General features: G+C 33.1%; 1 protein-coding gene across 2 annotated transcripts; it reads right to left on the bottom strand.

Annotated features, from left to right (window-relative positions):
* Positions 1-2,349: 2,349 nt before the first annotated feature.
* LOC134680694 (uncharacterized) lies at positions 2,350-19,631 on the bottom strand. Of its 2 annotated transcripts, none has more exons than XM_063539856.1 (3): positions 19,517-19,631; positions 6,177-8,116; positions 2,350-3,133 (listed from the first exon to the last, which is right to left on the bottom strand). In XM_063539856.1, exons 2-3 carry the CDS (start codon positions 8,089-8,091, stop codon positions 2,805-2,807), a joined length of 2,244 nt encoding a protein of 747 aa, XP_063395926.1. In that variant the 5' UTR covers positions 8,092-8,116; positions 19,517-19,631; the 3' UTR covers positions 2,350-2,804. The 2 variants fall into 2 exon arrangements, with proteins under 2 accessions (XP_063395926.1, XP_063395924.1); XM_063539854.1 differs by lacking the exon at positions 19,517-19,631 and adding an exon at positions 14,853-15,105 and having other exon boundaries at positions 2,351-3,133.
* Positions 19,632-24,586: the final 4,955 nt, after the last annotated feature.

Below are 24,586 nucleotides of genomic sequence, written 5' to 3'. Positions count from 1 at the left end.
CATTATTATTTGACATCAGTAGTTGTAAGAACATACAAATACTCGACATTCTTCAAATAATATTGCAAGATCATTGTTGATCATTTATCGTGAGACATAAAACTAACCCTTAGATTTTCTATTGTTTATATTACATGTTGTATATCAATAAAGATAAAACATTATAATATTTTTAAACTCAAGGAATCCAGAGGTATGGAACTTTTTGACGCAATCGACATCTTCAATTTACCTGACTTAATGCAGTACATATTTTTGTCGGGACAAACTGAAGAACACTTGCTGTTTTGAAGTCCCATTTGTGTCATTTGACTGTTTTCTGCTCCTTGGTCGGGTTGTTGTCTCTTTGACATACCCCATTTCTATTCTCAGTCTTATTTATCATACCTTTGCTTACTTAAGAGACTTTGAGATGGCGTTTAATGGTAGTGATGTCAGTTCCTCATCCTTCCTTCCTATTAACCTGTCGTGTTATAAACTGATTTCTCTTTCATATACACCAAACGGAAACACATCTGTCCTATATATAAAGGTATGACATCGCGTTAATCTGCAAACTATCTGTTTTCTTTGAAATATTTTCTCATGTTAGGTATATGAATACATTAAAAAGTTAAACTTTGAAAAGAAAACAGCAAAAGGACCACCTCACCAAATTAGAAACCAAGAGACAAACAATCGCCTTATAATAATAATATATTAATAACTCGGTCAATGAAAAACATTGAGAAAGGTCTCAAAATCGAGCATCCAATACGTCAGCAATGAATGTTTTAATATTTCAAGAAAATACGTGTTTTGTGGATTTTGAAATGACTGTTTGCATAAATTCATCGATCTCTATGCTTTATACTTTTAAAAACAGTTCCTACGGAAACGAAAAAAGTCGTGCAAGAAAAAAACCAATGTGTAAGTCATTGCCATTACGCAGTTGTAAAATAAGTAAAAATATAGGAAAGAATAATGAAAATGTAAATATTGTAGAACTTAGTCCTCGTAAGATTATGTGATATTACAATTGTGTAACACACCGCATGAAAGGCTACACATTATCATTTTGTCAATCAGCTGCAAAGTTTGTGTATATTGAAATAAACTGACACGATTTTTTTCCGAACTTACTGCCTATCCAGAGTAGGTATTTAGCATGCATTTTTACAAAAGATTATATAGGATATTGCGAATGTTATCTCTCACAGTGTGTTCACAATGTATACTCTATAGAATTTATATATCATCTGGTAAGGGTCCAAGTGAAAAACTTCACGTGTACCTGTATATATGATTTAATGTGTAGATTTTCTTTTGATGAATAAGATTTTGTGCAATTGTTTAATGAACTGGTTATATTTCTAAACGTGTCAAAAGAATCACTGATCTAATATCACTAAATAAATTTTAAAAGAGGGAAATAAATAAAGGCAACTGTAGTATACCGCTGTTCAAAACTCATAAATCCATGGACAAAAAACAAAATCGGGGTAACAAACTAAAACAGAGGGAAACACATTAAATATAAGAGGAGAACAACGACATAACACTAAAATGTAACACACATAGAAACGGACCGAACATCAGACAAAATTCCACGAGAATAACAAATAAAACATAAAAACCAAATACATGAATTTGGGATAGACAAGTACCGTGCCACGTCTTATCGCAATGTGAATTTACACTCAAAAATAAGATAAAACAACGACACAACGTTAAAATGTAATAAACAGAACCGAACTATAATATAACAATGGCCATATTCCTGACTTGGTACAGGGCATTTTTAAAAAAGAAAAAAATGGTGGGTTGAACCTGGTTTTGTGGCATGCCAAACCTCGCACTTTTATGGCCATGTGAAATATAACATCAAAATGACAACACAACACCACAGGACTACAATATAAATAAATTGGAGAACACAATTGTCAAAAAATCACACGAACAGCCAACAAAAGGCAACAAGTTCAAAATTTTAATACGCCAGAAGTGCATTTTGTCCACACAAGACCTACTTGTGACGCCCAGATACAAAAACACAAAAAACACATACCAATGCAAAAAAAAAATCTACATAAAGAAAAATGACGAATAAACAGCAGTCCGCACAACACTACACAGACAACAAAACAAATACAACAACAAATGCTTTACTTGTATTTGACCCTTTTGCTTTAAGAACATGAAATTATCAAGTTCAACTAAAATCCAAATAGAGGCCGAACTCTGTTGATCCTGAAGAAGTTCATTTTCGAATTATGAGTTTTAATTTCCCCTTGGTATATTTCGCCTATATTTTAAAGGAAAGGAATGTTTACAAAAGGGACTTGCTTGTAAAATCATTTCGGTTTGACGACATCCTAAACATGCTTTGTGGTATCGACATAAAAAAAAAGACAGAGAGAAAAGGGTATTGGTTCTTAGATTTGGCGTTAAATTAAGATTTGAAGACAAAAAATATTCTTTTAAAAAAGAGGTCGAAGTGGGACATTTCCTTTATTGTCCATGACAAATACTTCAGTCAATATTGCATTATACGTCAGTGAATGAAAAAGATTAAAGAAAACAATACCAATTAACGTTTGGACATACTTTTCTCGGAAGATTCATATGTCTAGCTATGAGAAATTTAACATCAGAAAGCAATAAGGCACATTAACTGTGATTTATAATTATACACCAACACTTGTTTAATATTATCACAGCTCACTTTTATAATTTCAGTACACATGTTGATAACAATAAACGTATTAACAAATAAGACAAATTGTAAATGCAGCAGAACAACCACGAATCAATGTTACTCCATTTTAAACAAATACCTCTACAACCTTCTTTTTCACGATTTTGGATGGAGGAAGAGTTCCTCCGAATGGTGAAAATGGTCTTTGGTCCGATCCTTCTGACCCCGCTAATGACGGTCGCCACATTTGTTTATTGAACTTTTTTACTAACACTGGAGGAGTTCTCCCAGACGCAGACTCGTTTTGGCTTGCAAAGTCATGCTGTGCACGCATGGGCTGAGTTCGCATTGGCTGTGCACGCATCTCAGTAGAATTGCCTTGAGTCCTTTTCATTACTGAATGTTCTAAGAGTGATTTGCGAATGTCTTTATCATTTTTTCTTCCAAGTAAGGGTCCTAAAATGTAAATAAAAGTTCATTGTTTATTCTTTTTTAAACATTATGACATATATCAATCGGTTATAAGAAAACTTATTTCTATAGAACATATATAACATTGATCAAGGGAACGTTTTGCGATTAAGCCTAACCTGTTCAAGTCGCAATATCCGTTCTGTTCTTTTGCTTTTTACTAAAATCAATGCACATGTACGTTTATGCCAACATTCATTATGAAAACACGTCTACAATAATGACATTTTTATTTACATTTACAAACCACCTTTACAAATGCTTGGTTTGCCAAAATATTACCAAAAGGCAAAGTGGGTAGGTGTTGGTATGCATTTTTGGCTATCACTTTCGGAGAAATTGAAGTGTCAGACATTTTTTATTCCCACTAGACTTAAAATCGGAAGTGATCTCAGGCGCTCCAGATGGTTAAGCAGATCCTGCTCTACATGTGGCACCCGTCGTGTTGCTCCTGAAAGTATCTTCAGAAATCAAAATCCCATGAACCTTTAAGGGGATAAAGGGCCCCGACAGGTAGCCTGTATTCCTTGTGAATAGATATAGGAAGGTGTGGTATGAGTGCGAATGAGACAACTTTCATCCAAGTCACAATTTATTAAAGTAAACCATTATTGGTCAAGTTACGGTCTTCAACACAGAGCCTAGGCTCACACCGAACAGCAAGCTATAAAGGGTAACAAAAACTACTAGTGTAAAACCATTCAATCGGGAAAACCACAGGTATATTCTATATAAAAAAACACGTATGAACTAAATAAACAGACGACAACCGCTGAACATCAGATTCCTGACTAAGGACCTGTGCAAACAATTGCAACGGGATTAAATGTTTAAATGGTACCAAACGTTCTCCCTTTCTCAAACAATAGTTTAACATCAAAACATAGAAAGACACACTATAAAATATCAATTGGAATGGCTTAACTCAATCAAAAAACGTAGTAATACAAATTAGCACACAATAAACGAATAAATTAGGTAAAAGTATAAAACCGCTGTGAAATGTAAATCAATGAAAAAAATAAAATCTGTAAAAAATTAAGCACGAATAACAATTATATCATCATGCGGATTCATATCTTTGTTTTTTACAGTGGACATGGACTCTTACACCCTGCCAATGTGTAGCTTATCAAATTGTATGATTAGATGGGTATTTAACTCCAAAATGATGTGATGTAAAATATTCTCTTTTCCACATGGATTGATGTGGTTTAAGATTTTGATTTCATTGGATCCGGATGTCATCTATAATGAAAACCATAAATGACAAATACCAACATGTAATTTGTAAATTATACAGTCCTAACTTCTTCACATGTTTGTTGATATACAAATTTTACTAAATATACCCTGCAGTTATTCATATATATATTTCAAGCACGACCAAACTTTATTATTCTACACAATAAGCTTAAGTTTACAAGTCAAATATTTTATTTCCCCTCCCTTGTATAATTTAACTATAATAATATTTATCCTCTCAAAACTTGACTACAAGTTGTATGTACATGTCCTACAAATCTACGCTAATGTATTTAAATATTGTTGACATCATAACTATGCTAAGATTATCAATCAACATTAAAACTTGTTAATAAATTAGAAGTACACCTATATTGTAGTTCAACTTATTTACAAAAATAATATAGCAAACTGTTAAATTTCATACTGCCAACCACTATTAATAATCCGGTGAATAAATTATAAGGACACCTATATTATAATAGTTCAACTTATTTACAACAAGAATTTGTCCCCGGTACACGGATGCCCTATCCGCACTATCATTTTCTATGTTCAATGGACTGTGAAAATGGGATAAAATCTCGAATTTGGCATTAAAATAAGAAAGTTCATATCATAAAGAACATGTGTACTAAGTTTCAAGTTAATTGGACTTCAACTTCATCAAAAACTACCTTGACCAACAACTTTAACCTGCAGCGGGACAGACGAACGAACGGAGGAACAGACGGACGAAAGAACAGACGGATGAACGAATGGACGAACAGACCAGAAAACATAATGCCCATAAATGGGGCATAAAAATAAATATCAGACTGTTAAAATTTCTTACTGCCAAAGACAACAAATGCGGCTAAAATGCAAATTAATAAAAATAAAAAACTCTCGTTTTACTGCATTGTGTTTATAAACTGAAAAAGCAAGCTGGAAGTCATTTGCCAGTTTGATAAGTAGCAAAAGATTAATTGATTGTTGGTGTTTTAACGCCAAGTGTTGTTAAGCTCCACATTTAGGATATATTTCGTGGCGGCCAGTTTTTATTGGTGGAGAAACTCGGAGTGCCCGGAGAAGACCACCGAACTTCGATAGAAAAATTGACAGTTCTAGTAAATTAAGTTTAGAGTCGAGTGCACCAGTAGCAAAAGAAAAATGAGTACAGGTTGATTTGTTGGAAACAGTACTATTAAAATGTTATAAGAGTTCTAAAACTGAAGCTACAGAAACTGAATGACAAAAACTCAATTAGCTCTTTAGTGTGACAAATTCAATCATTGCCAACACTGAAATATGACTATCTAAACGTGATGCCTTAACGAATATTTCATCGAGGTTTCTAAGGTAATGCTTACGTGCGGTGTAGTTACATAAGACAGAAAAGTGTATGGCGGATTTTTCTTCATCATAACTCATAATTATTGACGAGCAAGCTTAGGTTATAAATTTTCCATCTTAAACAGGTTGAAATCGAAATTCAAAAGAACAACTTCTATTTAGAGGCATTTATTTCATAAGTATCGTTCAAAAGTCTCGTCAACTATATAAAGACCAATCTTTTGAGAAAATTTAGATGTTTTTTTTTTCAAGTTGAACTCTCTGATGAGGGAATGTGTCAAAGACCAAAGAGCATAACATTGACATTTATGCCACTTCACGTTTCTTTGTAACAAAAAAGACTCAATAGTGACACTCCAATAAAATAGTGAGACAAAGCACTAAAGTTGAAGAGCACTGAGGACTTAGCATTCCCAAAAGCATGCTATCTTGTGATTAGTATACTTACCACTGTTTGACATTAGATTCCTCGGAGAACGTATAACTGGATTAACTTTTCTGGCAACGATTTTCCGCCGATCAATGGCGCTATCGGTTTCAGTTTGTTTTGAACAATTGTTATCGTAATCCTGATTAGCACTTTCAATATTATGTTTCTTTTCAACTTTATCAACATTTTCACGATCTGAAAATTGACTAGAATGTCTATCAATTGATAAAGATTTACCCGTATTGACATCACTCTGAAATCCTGTCAGATGCCCATACGTTGTAAAGCACTTTGTTATCGCCCCTTTCGGACTTCCGTTGGACGATGATGGTTCCAGAGAAATATTATCATCATCCAAACTAAAATCACCATTTGAAACAATTGGCTTTCTTCGACTATCCATTGTAAAACTACGAATTGGAGAATTAATTTTTCCAATAAGACTTTTATTTCCCCCGGAAGAAGTTAAATTCAAATTTTCTTTCTTTGGATCGTTAAAATTTACTTCTTTATGCCTCGTGCTTTCGAATTCAAACGTTTGCTCTCGTACTATTCCAGGTGGTCTTTTAATAACCGATTCAGAAGACAGAGAAGTATTTGCTTGTCGCCATTTTTTCACTAATGGCGGATGATATTCCGCTGATCTGAATTCAGTTACATCTTCATCATATCCATTCAAGAGAGGCGGACATAAGTTAGAAGATTGGTTTTCAGGAAAAAAGTTGTTAATTTTATGATTCTGTAATCCCGGACTTCTTTGTACACTATCAATACATTTATTGTGCGTAAATTTTGCCGCTCTAGTACAAGTAACGGCAGTTATAGTTGGTATTTGTCTAGTATCAGACGCAGAAGTGTCATAAGAAGACAAAGTACCATTCGTAAAGTCACTTCTCTCATTGTCTGTTATTCCACTAAACGAATTATTTCTCACGATTTCAACTTTCTGTTTAGATTCTGGATCCTGATATGAAATCGACCTATTCGAATTGTTTTCAACGGGTGCCATATTGTGCACGCCGCCATTTTGTGCGTTTGTTGAACATTTTTCTTTTATGTCATATCTTTCACTGTTGTCCTCCTCCTCCGAATCCGAATCCGCCAAAGCATGTGAATGCAAATTGCGGATTGTTGAATAAAGATCCGACATGGAATACCTATTTGCGTTTTTGAAAATATCTTTTAAAACATCACACTGATTACAATAATTTCCAAATTTTATTGGGAATTCATAGTCACTCTTTCTTCTGTTAATGCGATTATCTGTGATTTGACCGAAATATGATTGTGCATTGTTTGGTGGCCTCGTATTACCACTGTTTACGAACCCTTGTTTAGAAATCGTCTGTAACAGTTTAAGTAGCTTATGAGGCTTTAAATTCACTTTCTTTAGACCAACATTAGGAGTATTATGTTCAATACTACTAAAGCTTGTTAAGAAATTATAGCAGATGTCACATGAATTTCGGCTCTTAGGCTGATCGGCAAAATGCACTCTTCTTTCTGATTTAGCCTGTTGTCTGAACTGTGCACGTTCTGAATTTCCCACGGCACTTTTAGACCGGCGAATAAATTTGTTTTCAGTAAAAGAATGCACTAATTTAGAATGGTTTGAATCACCAAAATCTGGAATGTCCAACGAGTTTCCTTTTAATCCAGTTTCACTATATGTTGATCCTTTTTCTTTAGAGCTTTCTAATTCCTTACAGAAAGAAAATGGGATATAACCAACTTTTCCTTCATACGTTCTTATAAAAACCCAACCTCCAACTTTATACACTAATTGAACAATATCACCTTCCGAGACGAGAATTTCCGAACTCTCTGTGCCGTTCGGGACAAACGTGTATTGAACCAATGCAGGATACCCTAATTCTTCCGTTGGCTCATTGCCCGGATTAGGAGGATCACGTGATCGCTTAGCAGACGACATGTATTCGAAAGGTCTTACAAGGTATCTGAAGAAGAATAATATATAAATAAGTATGTTAAAGGAATTTATTTCAAATAATTGCTGTTTTCAAATAATATTATGACATATTTTAATAAGACCAATAATCCTATTGATGTGTAAATCTACTTGACTATTGATTTGTGAGGTGATTCGAGACAAAAAAAAAATTGTAAGATGTCCAGATGTACATACAGGGTGTTAAAACATGCATGCAGGACATTTTATCATTCTTTTCAAAGTGATTTAATCTTTTTACAATCACTTTAAGTGTGGAAATGTTTGCCAAGTATATGGGTAATGGATTATGTAGACTTTTAAATATGGCTGTGAAAATATATAAGGTTAAAGTTTAATATTTCAACATTGATGAAATTGCTGAAGTATAACAACATACAAATGTTTAAATACGTATAAATATATTATATTAAACAAAATCTTATCAAAAGAGAGAGGGGGTGGGTAGGCTTTCAAAAGTTAAATCTAGAAATTAAATTACTTTAATATTCTGAAATCCTTGTATAGAAACACAACTATAATATTTAGATATTAATAAAACATCAATTGAACGTTCAGTTTTTATATACGTTGCACTTTAAAATTTAATAATTCTCAAGTTCAATCACCAGTTCGACCAATTTTAGAGAAACATTAGTTTCTTGTGTATAATTCGGAGTTTAGTATAACGTCCATTATCACTGAACTAGTATAGACAATTGTTTGGGGACCAGCTGAAGGACGGCTCCGAGTGCGGGAGTTTCTCGCTGTACCTATTAGTGACCATCTGCTGTTGTTTGTTCTATGGTCGGGTTGTTGTCTCTTTAATACATTCCGGGAATCCCTATTTCCATTCTCATTTTTTCAGTAAGAATAAAGTAAAGCAAAAACCGAAGATGCAAACCCCTTCCATTCTTGATAATATAACAAATTACATGTTACACTATGGGTAACACATAGGAGCGCAATGTCATGATAGGTAAGGAATTTTAATTGACAGTTTAATTTTAAAGAACGAACGTCCACGATTGAAATCTTTAGGTTTGATGAACGTCCATTGTTGAAACATATGACCGGACATGAAGGAGAGAAACAAAATAAACAACTATTATACTTGTACAACACAAGAGACGTCATTTGTAGTGTGCGAGTTTAAGGTCTCCTTAAAAGGTTCAACTTAAGTATATATACAATTCATTACTAATTATCGGCCTTGATAATTGTAATTTATAAGTCATTTTAGAATATTTTTTTAAATAATAATTAAATCGCATTAACAGTAATCGATACTAAAAACACAAAGTAATCTGCTTGCGTCACTATGATAAGTAGCGGAAAAAAAATCATGATACCTACATAAAAACGGTTAATCAACCATTAAAAATCGGACAAGAGAGCATTGTCATTGCATGTGCATTAGTTTATATATATATGAACGGAAAATTAATGCGAATGTCACTATAAGGATTCGCGAACGCATTTGTGGATTAATCGTGCGAAACATGCAAAATTGCTTAAGTTTTTTTATTACGGTAAAATCACACAACTGTGGAACAACTTTACATGTGCACATATCACTGAGTAACAAGGGCAACTATAGGCAGACGATGCAGTTTACAATGCATAATTTATCAGAAATAAACACGAATTACACAAAATTACATAATTTTCATGTATAATAAAGGGAATATCTTGTATACAGGTAATAGCCAAGTGAATCGAAAAAACAAAACACAACACAAAACTGATGCCTTAACCCATGCAATCTGCAATTACTTATATGTTCCGTAAATCTAACGTTTAACACTTTTCAATAGTCAAAGCTTAAGCCCACTATCGCACCACGCTACCGCGATCTAAAATAAATTCAGATCGTGGTGAGGTGACAGTCGCGGTATGAGCAGCATGAAAATGTAAATTTCCGTTACTTTCACGATGGTACAACGTCCTCGTTACGCTTCTACAACGATCTCGGTAATCAAACTAACATACAAACTCAAATATAAAATATTTAAATATTTGGTACCTTTAGTTTATTAATTAAGATCGGTTTATGAGCATACAACATGCACAAGGAATTTACATAAAATTGAGAATGGAAATGGGGAATGTGTCAAAGAGACAACAACCCGACCATATAAAAACAACATAACAGCAGAAGGTCACCAACAGGTCTACAATGTAGCCACACGACCACCCGGGCTTCGCAAAAATCAAGCTTTCGGTGGTCGTGTGTTATCTTTCCTCGTCAGTTTTAATCTAGCGGCGTACTACAGAACAAGATATATAAGGCATGTAGATGTTATTGTAACAGATCAGCTCAATTACCTATATAGTAAAGGTTCCTACAAATTAATGCAAGATACAGTCGTCATAGAAAATAATTATATTTATAAGTAAGTCTGAGTCAGTGACAACTCTACAACAGATTTATCCATTTGATCACGAGCAATGAAGGTGATACATGGATGTGTACATTATGTATATACAACTCGTCTAAACATCAACCCAACAATGTTATATCGAAAGTATTTTTTTTTGTTTTTCCCTCGCCGGGATTCGAACCCATCCTACTGAGATATCGTGACACCAAATCGCCTGCACTGTAGCCGTCACGCTAGACCACACGACCACCTGGGCTTCACAATATTAATAAAGCTTTTGGTGGCCCGTATGTTACCTTTCTTCGTCAGTTTTAATCTAGCGGCGTACTACAGTACATGATATATAAGGCATGGAGATGTTACTGTTACAGGTCACCTCAATTATCTATAGTAAAGGATCCTACAAATTAATGCAAAATACAGTCACAGAAAATAATTATATTTATAAGTACGCCTGAGTCAGTGACAACTCTACAACAGATATATCCATCGGATCACAAGCAATGATGCTGATACATGGCTGTGTTCGTTATGTATATACAACTCGTCTAAACATCAACATAACAATGTTAGATCTGTGCTTTTTCGCAATTTTTTTGTTCTTCCCTAGCCGGAATTCGAACCCATGCTACTAGACATATGCGTATAGAAGTATCTCTATTGTCTATTATTTTATTTTATTCAAAAAGTAAAGTTTCACTCATATTCTTTATTTCCGTATGAAAAAAAATAAAGGCCACCAATTAGTAACAAATCTAGTCTTTTTTTTTTTATCTTGTGATAAATCTAGACTCGCACCAGATCACATGTTTTAAAGTATAATAGTTTTAATCATCTAAATCTACAATAAACAATACGAAAAAAATATTTTTGTTTGTATACATTCAGAATCTTATCACCAATGAATCTTTATACGTTTAAGGATACTTTTGTATATATTAAGAACATTATCGACAATGGCTAATCGTTGACTAGTAGCCCAAATATTATAATGGTTGCATGGTTGATTATAGTGTGTTCTAGTGGCAAATACTCATTGCATATATTATCTAATATGCATGTCTTTTCGGCTTTCGATTTATTCTAGTTGCATGAGATTGAATGGATTAATCCACATATGGTAAATTATAAGTGAATATCACAAAACGAAACATCTAAAGTAAGCTAGCAATACTGATTCAATGTAAAAAAAAAAAAGCACAGATGTCAGACCAGCAATGTACAAGAAGATACCAAAGAGCTAAGACACGCTTTAACTGATACTATTGCAATACGAACCCTTCTCCACTTAGCACATGCGCGACATTGATACCAAAACAGCAATGACCGGTCGGCTTGAAGCCACCATAATATCCGGATAGGTAGACATTTCCCCATTGCACTTTTACTATTACTTTTAAAAGTATTAAGTTTTAAAATAGTCCCAAGCAAAATGCCGGTATCGTATAAAACAAGGTATCTCATACATGTATCTCCTTAACATTTTATGTCCTGTGTAATGTATCTACTGTTTGCAGCTGGACGTTAGAAGATTACACTATAAAATGAAACTAGATTAACATACAAAGTTAGTACTCACGTAACTCTCACAGGGATATCTACCGGACCGCAAGGAAACAATTACAAGGTTAACACGGAAATAGTTTATCTTATAAACAATGATCCACTGGTAGATATAGATATAATGCTATTCAAAACTCAACGAAACCAAATCTTCTGTAGGAGTATAATGCAGACTTGAACAGTCATTTATTGTAAGAGGAAGATATAATCGAAACATTGAAATGTCATAAAATTTAGGGCAGATTTCAATTTAAAGCAAAATGATATTGATGAAAAAAGGATAATTTGATACTCTCGAAACATAGAGTATTCATGTATTTTGACTTCCCCTTATAGAAGGGACTTCATTATCTGCACATCTGCAAAATATTGTTACGTGCGTTTTCTCATCATGGCGAGTTTTTCATAAACATCCTATTCCTTTAAACCAAATGATATCTCACTTTACGTAATGTTTTCCATTCTCGTCGTGTAGTATGTCTTAAAATATCAATTAGTTTGAAAAAAAAACATCATCTTATTGGTTATCTAGGGTCAATGGTTAAAGGGAAAATTCGTCATTTTGGTTTCTACAACATTATCGTTGTTCTCAAATAAATTTGCTTTATTGTGTAATAAAATTTAAGGTACACACTATTTTCTGTTGTTTTGCTAATCCGAAATATAAGCGATATAATGAATTTCTGTAATGTCCTTACGTAGACAATTTGTGTATACTTATGCTCAACACAGTATAACCATGCAATACAAAATTATAAGATACATTTACCTTGCTGTCCTATACGCGCATGTTTCCCGTCAATGTCAGAAGCTAAAACAAGTCCGATAGTTTTTTTTCGAAACATCAAATTTAAAACGGATACAGAGTGTTCAGTGGAAAATAATTGAAGTGCACAAATTAAATTAATGCTTTAAAAGTGATTACAAGCCATATATTAAACTTATCTAAAGAATCTTTATCAAACATAGGAACTTCGCGCGTCATCGTTTAACGTTTTTGGGCTTACATAATTAGACTGTAAGGAATTCCAAGGTACTTAGTCTAATGATTTTTATAAGGAAAATCAGGGCTAAGGAGACTTAAAAAATTGCCGCCCTTTACTAAAGATAGGGCCTATGTTTTTGCAACCTTCCCTTTCAATACAAATTTTAAATGAGATGTGAAAATATCAGAAGACACTGACTAACCTCTAATCTACTAGTATTATACTAAATTAAAAGTTTTCATTGTTTGGCACATTCACCCCCTCCCCCCACACACACAATCTTTCAATAAGTTAAACTGAGGTCTGGGGCTGGAATGTCAGTAACTGCCAGTAGTCCTTTGCTAATATATGTATCATCGTCATTCTGCTAATTTTCTTCTGTTACCTATTCATATATCACACTCGGACTTCTTTGTATCCTTTGTTTTATTTAGCGTATGTGTTTGTTTATAAATTCTACATTAGCAAGAGGTATAGGAGAGGGTTGAGATCTCACAAGTAAAATTGAGAATTGATATAGGGAATTTGTCAAAGAGACAATAACCCGACCATAAAGCAGACAACAGCCGATCGCGAAGGCCACCAAGGGGTCTTAAATGCAACAGGAAACTCCCGCACCCGGAGGAGTCCTTCAGTTGGCCCCATAACAAATATGTATACTAGTTCAGTTATATTGGACGTCATCCGAAACTCAGAATTATACACAAGAAACTAAAGTTTAAAAAAAGTCATACACGGCTAGCTAAGGCTAGAGGCTCCTGACTTGGGACAGGCGCAAAAATGCGGGGGATTAAACATGTTTTTTGATATCTCAACCCTCCCCCTATACCTCTAGCCAATGTTGAATTAATAAACAACAATACGCACAGTAAAACTCAGTTTTAGATGTTTAATCCCACTGCATGATGCGCATGTCCCAAGATAGGAACCTCTGGCCTTTGTTATAGTATTTTGGTCCATTTACATGGTTCGGAATTTGGTGTGATGTCAATTTTCGCTGTGCACATTTTTGTTAAGGGGCAAGCTTAAGCTCGCATCTGGGTGCGGGATTTTATCGCTGTTTTGAAGGCCCTTTGGTGCCCCGGGCCTTGGGCTACTTTTTGTTCTTTGGTTGTTGTCCCTTTGAGACATTCCCCGTTCCCGTTCCCATTCACAATTTTATTTTGTATGATAACTTAAATAAATGTATGGAAATAGAATCATTGAAAAAACGAGTCTTTCAAAAAGTTTTTTAAAAGTCAATGCATAATTGGAAATCCGTGATGCTTACACGCTTGTAATTTTAGATACGGAGTAATATTGTGAAACATGAAAGTGTAATAGACGGCCGACAAGCACATTAAAAGTCTCAGCCGCAGAAATATTGTTACGGAATTGTCCGGAATGTCATGATGTCACAATTATTGGAAAATGTACTGCACACGATTACCTTCTCATTATTATGTACTATATTTCGGGATAATGAAATAAAAAGTAAAAATTCTCCGTCGGTTAATTTTTCATATTAAAATATGTCAATTAATGGATTTGCTTTTTAACGAATAGGCAATTATTTCATTAATTATTGTTAAGAATCTGTATTAAAGAATTTACGGTTAGTATGGATATAAACAAACATCTCCTAAGAGTGTTCTCCTAAGAGTGTTTTTGCTTAGACAAGTACCTTTTTTTAGCGTGCACAGAGCAAATAATTCAAAGCTAAGATGGGACCTGGCTTGGAATTTATTATATACAACACATAATAATAAGTGAATATCTCGTTATTTTGATGTATAATCTTACCAATGTGCTATTTTTTAATACTAAATCTTACCATTTTTGGAATTATCGTCAGAAAAAAATTCCTTTTGCTAGATTCGCAATAAATGACACTTTAGTGTCCCAAAGAGGACACTGGTTAACAACAAACGTAAAGCAACATTCCATAAATAATCCTACCAATATAATAAGTTAATTATCTGCTTATTGTCCCTCCCATTGTATTTATTCCCTATTGTTATTTGTTTACAAAACACAAATAAATATGTTACAAAACTGTCAACAATGCGACGTTCTACAGTACTCGAAATCAAACCCACACATCAAGACCACTTTAAATGAAATTTGAACCCGTTGAGCAAACTACTTATAAGATAATTAAGTTTATGTGTTTCGAACTTGGTATTTGTTCATTTAAAATAAAATCTGTAATAATCTTGTCTTAAACTTTTTCAACCCTCTTTGAAGTATAAGTTTGGTTTAAAAACTTACAAATAAAATTTAATTGATACTCCGTTATTTTGACAATGAATATAATTACTAGTGTGTACAGTGTCTAGGCATATGATGTATTATTATATCATGTATAAATCCTTTGCTTTACATATGCAAGTATTTTTTGCTTTACTTTTTTCTACATAAAACATGCAGTCCGTTTTATCGTTTGAGTAGTTTTGAATTCTTTCATGTCCAGGGTCTTATAGCTTATATATAATTCGATATTATTGTTGAAAGTATACATTGACATATAGCTGCTAACATCTGCATCACTGGCGGATCCAGAAAGGGGGGGGTTCCGGAAGTTGGAACCCCCTTTTTTCTCTAGATCTGATGGATAGTTTCCTTAGTGCAAATCGTACCACATCTCATTTACGTTTTTGATGCGTTTAGTTATTTGATTTTGCCATGTGATTATGGACTTTCATAATTGATTTTCCTCTGAGTTCGGTATTTTTGTGATTTTACTTTTTACAAGTCTGTTCGACTGGTGTCTAATCCGAATTTGTTTAATGCAAATACAATAAGATAAGATAAGATAAATTTTATTTTCCAAATTAGGTCCCCAGGGGGACATATACACATAACATATATAATTGATACGACATACAGTATTTTACATCACATTGTAAAATAAACTATTGAAATAGTCATACAGGTAGTATTTGTTAAATAAAAAAGTATTTGAGAGTTACTACTCCAGACATGTTTAACTATACCACATCTTATTTTATATATTATCATTAACATTTTCTAGACGTCATTGCAAATGTCATACAAAGAAGTGGATAACTCTCTCTAATCTGATTACCAGGGTCTTATTGCCTAGTAACCGAATAATGGAATACATATCTATCCACTGACCAGTTTGAGTATATAACGGTCTGTTTAACACATTTTATTATAGTTTGTCCGTGTCCTATTATTAGATAGTATGCTCAACACTTTTACATGTTTTTCGTCATATTAAGAAGTTGTAGTAGCTGTTGTAGAATACACCCATATATTTATTACAATTTGCAATTTTGCCAAGTTTAACTATTTTGATTTTAATTTATATAAGTTGGTTATTCTATTACAATTCAATTTAAAGTATATATAGCTCAAAACCAATTTAGGTAATTCGTTCTTAAAGCAAGTATAATGTTAATGGACATTTTGTTAATAACATTAGTTTAAACGTTTTCTGTCTTCAATAACAATATATTCAATAGGCCATGTAGATTCTGAAAAGTCGGTCGACATGGATGGCTCTTAAGTACGTGGTTTAATGACAGATCATAGAATTCAAGAAAAGACATTATCTCTATACTGAGTCAACTTATTAGGTTAGGGATGCTCTTAAGCATGTGGTTTCGTCCCAGATCATAGAATTCCAGAAAAGACATTATCTCTATACTGAGTCAACTTATTAGGTTAGGGATGCTCTTAAGCATGTGGTTTCGTCCCAGATCATAGAATTCCAGAAAAGACATTATCTCTATACTGAGTCAACTTATTAGGTTAGGGATGCTCTTAAGCATGTGGTTTCGTCCCAGATCATGGAAGTCCAGAAAAGACATTATCTCTATACTGAGTCAACTTATTAGGTTAGGGATGCTCTTAAGTATGTGGTTAAGTCCCAGATCATGGAAGCTAGAAAAGACCTTATCTCTATAAAACTGAGTCAACCCTTTAGGTTTAAAGTAGATAAAGCTCTTAATATAGGGATGCTCTTAAGTATGTGGTTTAGTCCAAGATCATGGACGTACAGAAAAGACCTTATCTCTATCATACCGAGTCAAACCTTTAGGTTAGATGTTATTTGAGAGAACTATATCTAGATTGTACCCCGACCGAGCAACACATTGTTTGTTCAACTTGATATAATGAAACATACACTGACCTTTACTTGAACTGCGATTTGACTCATCTATTTTTTCCTTATATGGTCGGAGAACACAATTATTTCGTAGTGCATTTATTTTAGAACATAAATGAAAATGAAAACCTGTGCTTTCTCAATGAAATTTTTACAGTGTGTTGTACTAATATTGGGACAAATTATATCAAAATTATAGAAAACTTCATCTGCTCTAAATCAATTCAATTCAATTCTTTTATTACTTTGAGCAAATGATGCTCATCAGTACAAATATAATATGGACAATTTTATGTTTAGGGCGTCTTGAAATCTTTTGATTTAACCCACTGTCAACACTAGGGACGACAACGAAAATCATAGGACGACAATTGTGGTCTCGGAAGATAAGCCTTTTTACTAAGTATCAATTATTGGTAACACATTATAAAATTAAGCAAGTTCAAACTTTAAGTCACCTGTTCGCAAAGATATTTATAAACATGTATAAGGGTACCTTGTTTGTGAATGCTGTAACAGTAAAGTAATTTTAACAGCTTTAGATTAATAAATTAATTACTATTGCAAACACAAATTATGCAATTGCATTATAACTAAAACTAATGTTGAGAATCTCTGGGGAAAAGTCAACATTAGACAATTAAAAATTAAATGTATGGTGTTTGTTCTTGTCTGTTTTAGTTTTGGGTCCTCTTAAAATTTTCATTATTTAAATTCAGTAATTTTTAGTCTCAATGAAACAACTAATTGTAATCCAAACATTAATTGTCATGCACACTAAACTCTGAATTAAACTGTTTATATGACAGGTTATATGACATTGCATTCCTCTTTAAATGAACAAAAGGAGATGACAGCCCTTAACGTATACATCTTAGACAACTTTATAAAGATCCCATTCGGATTAAAAAAAAATTGGCAACTTATTTGAGTGATAAAATGGTAAAGAGATATAGGAAGATGTGGTATGAGTGCCAATGAGACAACTCTCGATCCAAATAACAATAGTTCAATGTACGGTCTTCAACACGGAGCATTGGCTCACACCGAATAGCAAGCTATAAGGTGCCCCAAAATTACGAGTGTAAAACCATTCAAACGGGAAAACCAACTGTCTAATCTATTTAAAAAAAACAAGAAACGAGGGACACTTATAAATCACATAAACAAACGACAACTACTGCACGTTTAATTAGTACGATTCATCTTTGCAAATATAAATATAAAATTCGACATGGTTCTTTAAGTAGATGCATAAGATTTATTCATTTCAATGAAAAAGAGATAGCTAGTCGCGTGTTTTCTGTCCGGATTTTCTTACCACATGAATACTAGTGACTAGAAAGCAATAAACACCGACAAAGTTGAAGCCCTTGATGCTTTAAAATACAAATCTATCCACTTCACGAAAAATTGTATACCTAAAAGGATTTATTTATCTTTAAAGTTTGCAATTGTGTTGATTGGTTCAAAAGTGTAAGCCTTGTGTATTGTTGATATCAAGTTTTGCAACAAGGCATTCAAAACTTGCATATTTAAACAACAATAATGTTATAGGTTTCTACATTGGTTAGAGGTATAGGGGAGGGTTGAGATCTCACAAACATGTTTAACCCCGCCGCATTTTTGCGCATGTCCCAAGTCAGGACCTTCTGACCTTTGTTAGTCTTGTATTATTTTAATTTTAGTTTCTTGTGTACAATTTGGAAATAAGTATGGTATTCATTATCACTGAAATAGTATATATTTGTTTAGGGGCCAGCTGAAGGACGCCTCCGGGTGTGGGAAATTCTCGCTACATTGAAGACCTGTTGAAGACCTTCTGCTGTTGTATTTTTCTATGGTCGGGTTGTTGTCTCTTTGACACATTCCCCATTTCCATTCTCAATTTTATTTAATAGCTGGATATGGAATATCCAATACTATTCTCATCATGCACGATTTCCAGAGCATCAACAACCACTGAGTCACCGAGGAGTCACGGAAATGAATAACTTTTGCTGCAAATCGAACGTTTTCAAATTTTTTATTTCGTCCACATATAAAAGTGTATACTTCAGCTTACCCGTGTTTCTCCCATATTAAACATAATTATCCAAAACTTTTTTTCATATTCTATTTTAAAGGTCAAATGGAGAACAACACTTATATTAAATGGAGTGATATAAGCTTGCAGTGTATTAATATAGCCTCAAACAATTCAAAACGTTAACAATATGACATTACAAATGATCGACCGATCAACTAAGCCGACTGATTTTTTTATTATTTTTACAAAAAAACAAAAGTTTATGTGAGATCTAAAAGGTTATGCAATTGGCAGTTCTCATTATATGTATTTTTAAATTATGTATATTTACCATCATTTTCTTTCTTTCCTTTGACAGTGTCATCCTTTTGTAGAAGTCAGTCGTTCTGTGTGAGGTTTGACCAAGTCATCTACAACCCAGCAGTGTATATCAATTAAGAATATAATATGTTTAAAACAAACATAACAAAAAACCTTTACAAATAATATATCTGATACGGGTGTTCAATTATAAGAAAAATATCTATGGATTTTAAAAATCATTATCATAAATAATATAGAGTTGATTTGTATCGCGGGGAGTACGTAAATAGTATATTGAACCCATTCAATTCAAAGTTGGCATTAATATTCGTATCAAGTGTTGGATGTTTGTTTTAGATTAATTTCTGCCTCGGCAGAATAAATGTTATATTTATTGTTAAATTACAATGGTTTACCTATCAATATGTTGTTACACTGTTGGTTAATTTATAGCTTTAAATCTTAAGGATAGAAATAGCTTTTGTTAAACGTTCATGTGCATTGAATGAAATGACACGGAGCACGAAAAAATAATGATACAAATTGAAGGTCAACACGGATGAAAAAAAGAAGATGTGGTATAATTGGCAATAAGACAAGTAGCCATCACAGTTAAAATGATGTGGTGCGATTGTCAATAAGACAACTTTCTACCACAGTTCAAATGAGGGTGTTTGCTATGAGAAAAAAAAGAAGATCATGTCATCCTGTAATGTTGATGAACTTACGTCGATATTCAAAATCTACTCCAAAGTCGGCCACCATGCATTCGATATCCACAGTATAGAACTTGACACCTTTCATAGAAGTAACTTGAGCTTGCTTTCAATAATTACACGTATTCTTTAATACTGTTATATTGTTATACTTAAAATTGAGATTTTGTTTTTATTACTACTTTACAAAAATAATACAAGAGAGAGGGCTAGCTAGCTATAAAACCAGAAGAAAAAGTCTGTACCAAGTTAGGAATATGATAGTTGTTATCCATTCGTTTGATGTGTTTAAGCTTTTGATTTTCTCAATTGATTAGGGACTTTTCGTTTTGAATTTTCCTCTGTATTTTTTTATTTTACTTTTTACAGATATTATGCAGTTAATTGCTTATCTTGAACTGATATGTATTGTGATTTAGTGTTTGTGTCTCTCATGTGAAAACAGAAATAGTGTAACGAGGGATGATAGATATCTTAACACAATCGAGGATATTTGCTTTAGCTCGCTAATATGGACTTTTTTTTTTGTCAAAAAAACATGCTAGGCATTCTGATTGTTGGCTTAAGAGAAATTGTACGAAAACGCCATAGAGGCTTCCGCAACTGAATGTTTAATATTATATTTAGCACAGAATCGTTGTTGTTTAAAAACATTCATGTTGGTCGTTTTTACCTTTTGTTTACTTGACGAAAGTTTGAAAAACGACAATTAGGCAGCAATCGTACAACAAAAACAACTTTCGTCCTTAACAAATATGCAATATTAGCCACTGGACGTTGATGGAGTAAAGGAAAATAGTTCCGGAACGGATTCGATCACTGTACGGAGTTTGACCAACAAGTAGTGAGAATGCACCGTTAAAATTTGATTACGCAAAGTCATTCGCGAGACAGGTCTACGGCCACAACGTCAGCTACTAATCAAATTGCTGAATGCCATTTTGCACAGATTTGTGCCATACATGTTTCCCATTAACTGAACTGCCAAAGAATCGACTTCAGAAAAACATTTAAAGCATTAAAGTTTCAACCGCATAATTGCCAAAACCCATTGTAATGGGTGGAACAACGGCAAAATCAGAAGGTGCAAAACAGAAACCAAAATGTGCCAAACAGAATTGCTTGACCTTTCTGAAAATTTGGCGTTTGTTACAAGTAGTCGTTGCTTTTAACAGTGACACGTTCATTGATAAGGGAAACCCAGGGTTTCAGTGCATGTATACCACAATATTTGAACATTGAAAATGACGTAACCAATTAAATTTTCAAACTGGCCGCATTGTTTTTTAAACAATTAGGGTAATTGAAGAACTTTCTGTTCATAAGTTTGTTTACAAGAAAATGCATATTTGAAAACGGGAATTAAAAAGAATAATCAAGTGTTGCGTTTCTAAGGTCGGTCAGTATACATCTGAAAATTATCACCGTGAGCTCATTTTTGAGTTTCGTAAATATATGAGCTTAAACAATGCTATACATTATCCATTTATCATAATAGTTTATAAAATAAACAGCAATATTTTTCAGAATGTATTACATGTACCACTTTTGGATAACTTTAAGTTATCAAAATTCAGTCTATAGCCTACATTTTTTGATTTTTCAATACCTACATAAAAATTTAAAAAAATGACACACACCCATCTCCTAGTGTAGACGTTACAGTAAAATGTTTATTTCTTATATAGGTTAAATGAATTATTTCTATTAGAATTTTTATTGTAGTAAATAGGACTATTTAATCAATCATTTTATATTGACGATGCAATGATAAGACCCATTTGATTAAATTATCCTACACCGTGAAGGGTAAATAGATTTTAAAAAGGTTTATCAGATGTATTTAAAATTAAATTGGAAATGTTAAACTATTGAAATATATATAAATAGATATGCATATACGCATTAATATCATTTTTTAAATGGATATTTTTTTGTTAAACGTATACATGCGGGAGTTTCTCGCTACATTGAAGAACTATTGGTGACCTTCTGCTGTTGTCTGTTTTATGGTCGGGTTGTTGTCTCTTTGACACATTTCCCATTTCCATTTTCAATTTTATTACATGTATAAATATTTTGCAACTTACTCAAAGATCAGCATAAAGAACGAAAGTTAAGAATACGACAGTGTGGAGTACAACATACCTCACTCGTATTAACGAAATATTTTGAGGTATCATTGCAAGGAGACAACAACCCAATGAATATATGAACTACCGACATTTAAAAGGGGATCAAAAATAGACAGATATCTATGCAATAACATCAGTTCTGAAGTGTCCTGCATCTGATAAAGTTGTAAATTATATGTTCAGTTCTAAATCTACCCAGTCTAAACTAAAGGATTTGATGAGATAGCCTGTGTCGCTCGCCTGAATCGCTCGTCTGTGTCGCTCATCTGTATCTTCAACAATAACCACTTTTAAAATTCATAATAAAAATGGAATAACTCTCATTAACTTATTTTTAGATTTTAATTTACTGATCAATTTTCCTTTCTAAACTTTCTAAACAAATTAGTTATCTGTTATAGTTTTCAAGATAATATGCAAAAAAGGCAAAAAAGGAAATGACACAACCGACGACTTCTGACATCTTCTGACTTATTTTGCTGACAATGCTTGCTATTTAAAGATTTTAACTATCTATCATAGTTTTTAGGTTTATCGGTAAATATTAAAGTTTCTATGTCAATTAACAGTAGGAAATCTCATCATTCTGAACATTTCAGCAGCGGTCAGATTTTTTTTCTATCTATTGCGGTTTTTAAACCTATTGCCCAAAATGATTGTTCTATATTTAGCCATGTTGGTTATGTTAGTCAGCAGCCGGCCCATCAGACACATTTGCAAACAAGTTGTTGCCAAGTTTGGTTTAATAGACCCAGTAGTTTCAAAGGACAAGATGTTTGTAAAAGTTTACGGAAGACGACAGACTGGCGAGTTTCCTGACTTGGGACAGACAAATTAGCATTCCATCCATTTAGCGTTATAGGAACCCAATCACCCCTTTTTAATCTCGACTAGTGGAATAATCTCATGCATTTTGTAAAGAGGAAGATAATTTGTGAGGCATGTTTAAATGTATTAGCACAAATACGATATTTAGATAAAATTTTGCGATTTGATTCATTGCTTATCACTGTGTTGTAAGTACAATCAAATATTAATAGGCTCCAACTAACCATAGTTTATCCAGTGTGCATTTAAAGTATACGTTTGGTGTACTATATAGCAGATCGCCCGATTATAAACGTCACCAAACAGAATCTAGATAATAAAATAAAATCTTTTATATTTTTGTATGAACACCATCAAGTACAAAGGGAGGTAATTATATTATGGAAGACCAGGTCGGTGTAAGTATTGTAATGCTATAATAGGGGGAAACTTTATTATTTATACATAAACGATAGATCGATAACGTGCTCATTTAATGTTTAATATATAAAAACTAATTCCCGTTTGAAATATGTATGCTGCGTATATATATTTGATATCACATCAAGACGATACTTTGTTTGTTGCGGTACAATATAGCAAAGTATAGAAAAAAATTATGTATATATATATATATCGATTTAAAAACCAAGAAATGAAACACATTCAACCTTTCACTTTTTTAATGAAAACCTAAAACATAAATGGTTGATAATACAAGGAGTAATAAATAATTAATGCGCACATTGTCGTTTTCATATTAGCAATTTAGCATTACTTGTACTTGAAAACTCCGTTGCAGCTTAAGCCATGACGTGGTCCATTGTGAACATTTGAAAAGCTATCAATTTCTTTGCATCGATGACTTTTGATGTATTGAAGAATTCTCAAGAAATATTCATTCCGTTTATGACAAACATGACACAGGAAAATGTATCACAATATCACAACCCTTTACTTCAGGTAGGGTTTTACATTGGAAACAGGAGATGTATGTGTGTATGTATATGTGTGATTTTTTTTGATTTTTTTTTTGGGGGGGGGGGGGGGTAATTGTTATAGGAGGGAAACAATATTATGTAATTGTCTAGTTTGAAATCAATACTTTGTCAACACTAGGACTAGTATAATATTATTATTGGGTAAAGTATACAACTTTACTTTGGTAAGATATTGAATTGTCCGTTCGTAGGACAATGGTTTTTTGTTTTTTGTTTATTATTCAAACAGTCTTTTGGCGATCTTCAACGACGATTCTCGTCTCTTGAGTCCCTTTAAAACATTAGATGGGAATGTATAAGTAGAATTTAAAATAGTTCGAACTCTAATTTTTGTTTGTCTCACGTAAGGAAGTAATGTTTTCGCGTTCTCTTTAAAAATAATCTTAAGTTAACAGCTGAAATGTAAACGACTGCATCATAACCCCTATTGTGACATTTA

The sequence above is a fragment of the Mytilus trossulus genome, chromosome 8 (genome assembly GCF_036588685.1).
Source record: "Mytilus trossulus isolate FHL-02 chromosome 8, PNRI_Mtr1.1.1.hap1, whole genome shotgun sequence".
NCBI lineage: Eukaryota > Metazoa > Mollusca > Bivalvia > Mytilida > Mytilidae > Mytilus > Mytilus trossulus.
Note: the sequence above shows the minus strand (reverse complement) of the source record. Positions and strands in the feature narration are given on the sequence as shown.

Excerpts from the sequence above, each read along its gene's own strand:
- LOC134680694 (XM_063539856.1), bottom strand. The coding sequence starts at position 8,091 with ATGTCGTCTGCTAAGCGATCACGTGATCCTCCTAATCCGGGCAATGAG. Across the intron at positions 3,134-6,176 it reads GAATCTAATGTCAAACAGTG|GACCCTTACTTGGAAGAAAA; the intron begins GTAAGTATACTA and ends TTTACATTTTAG.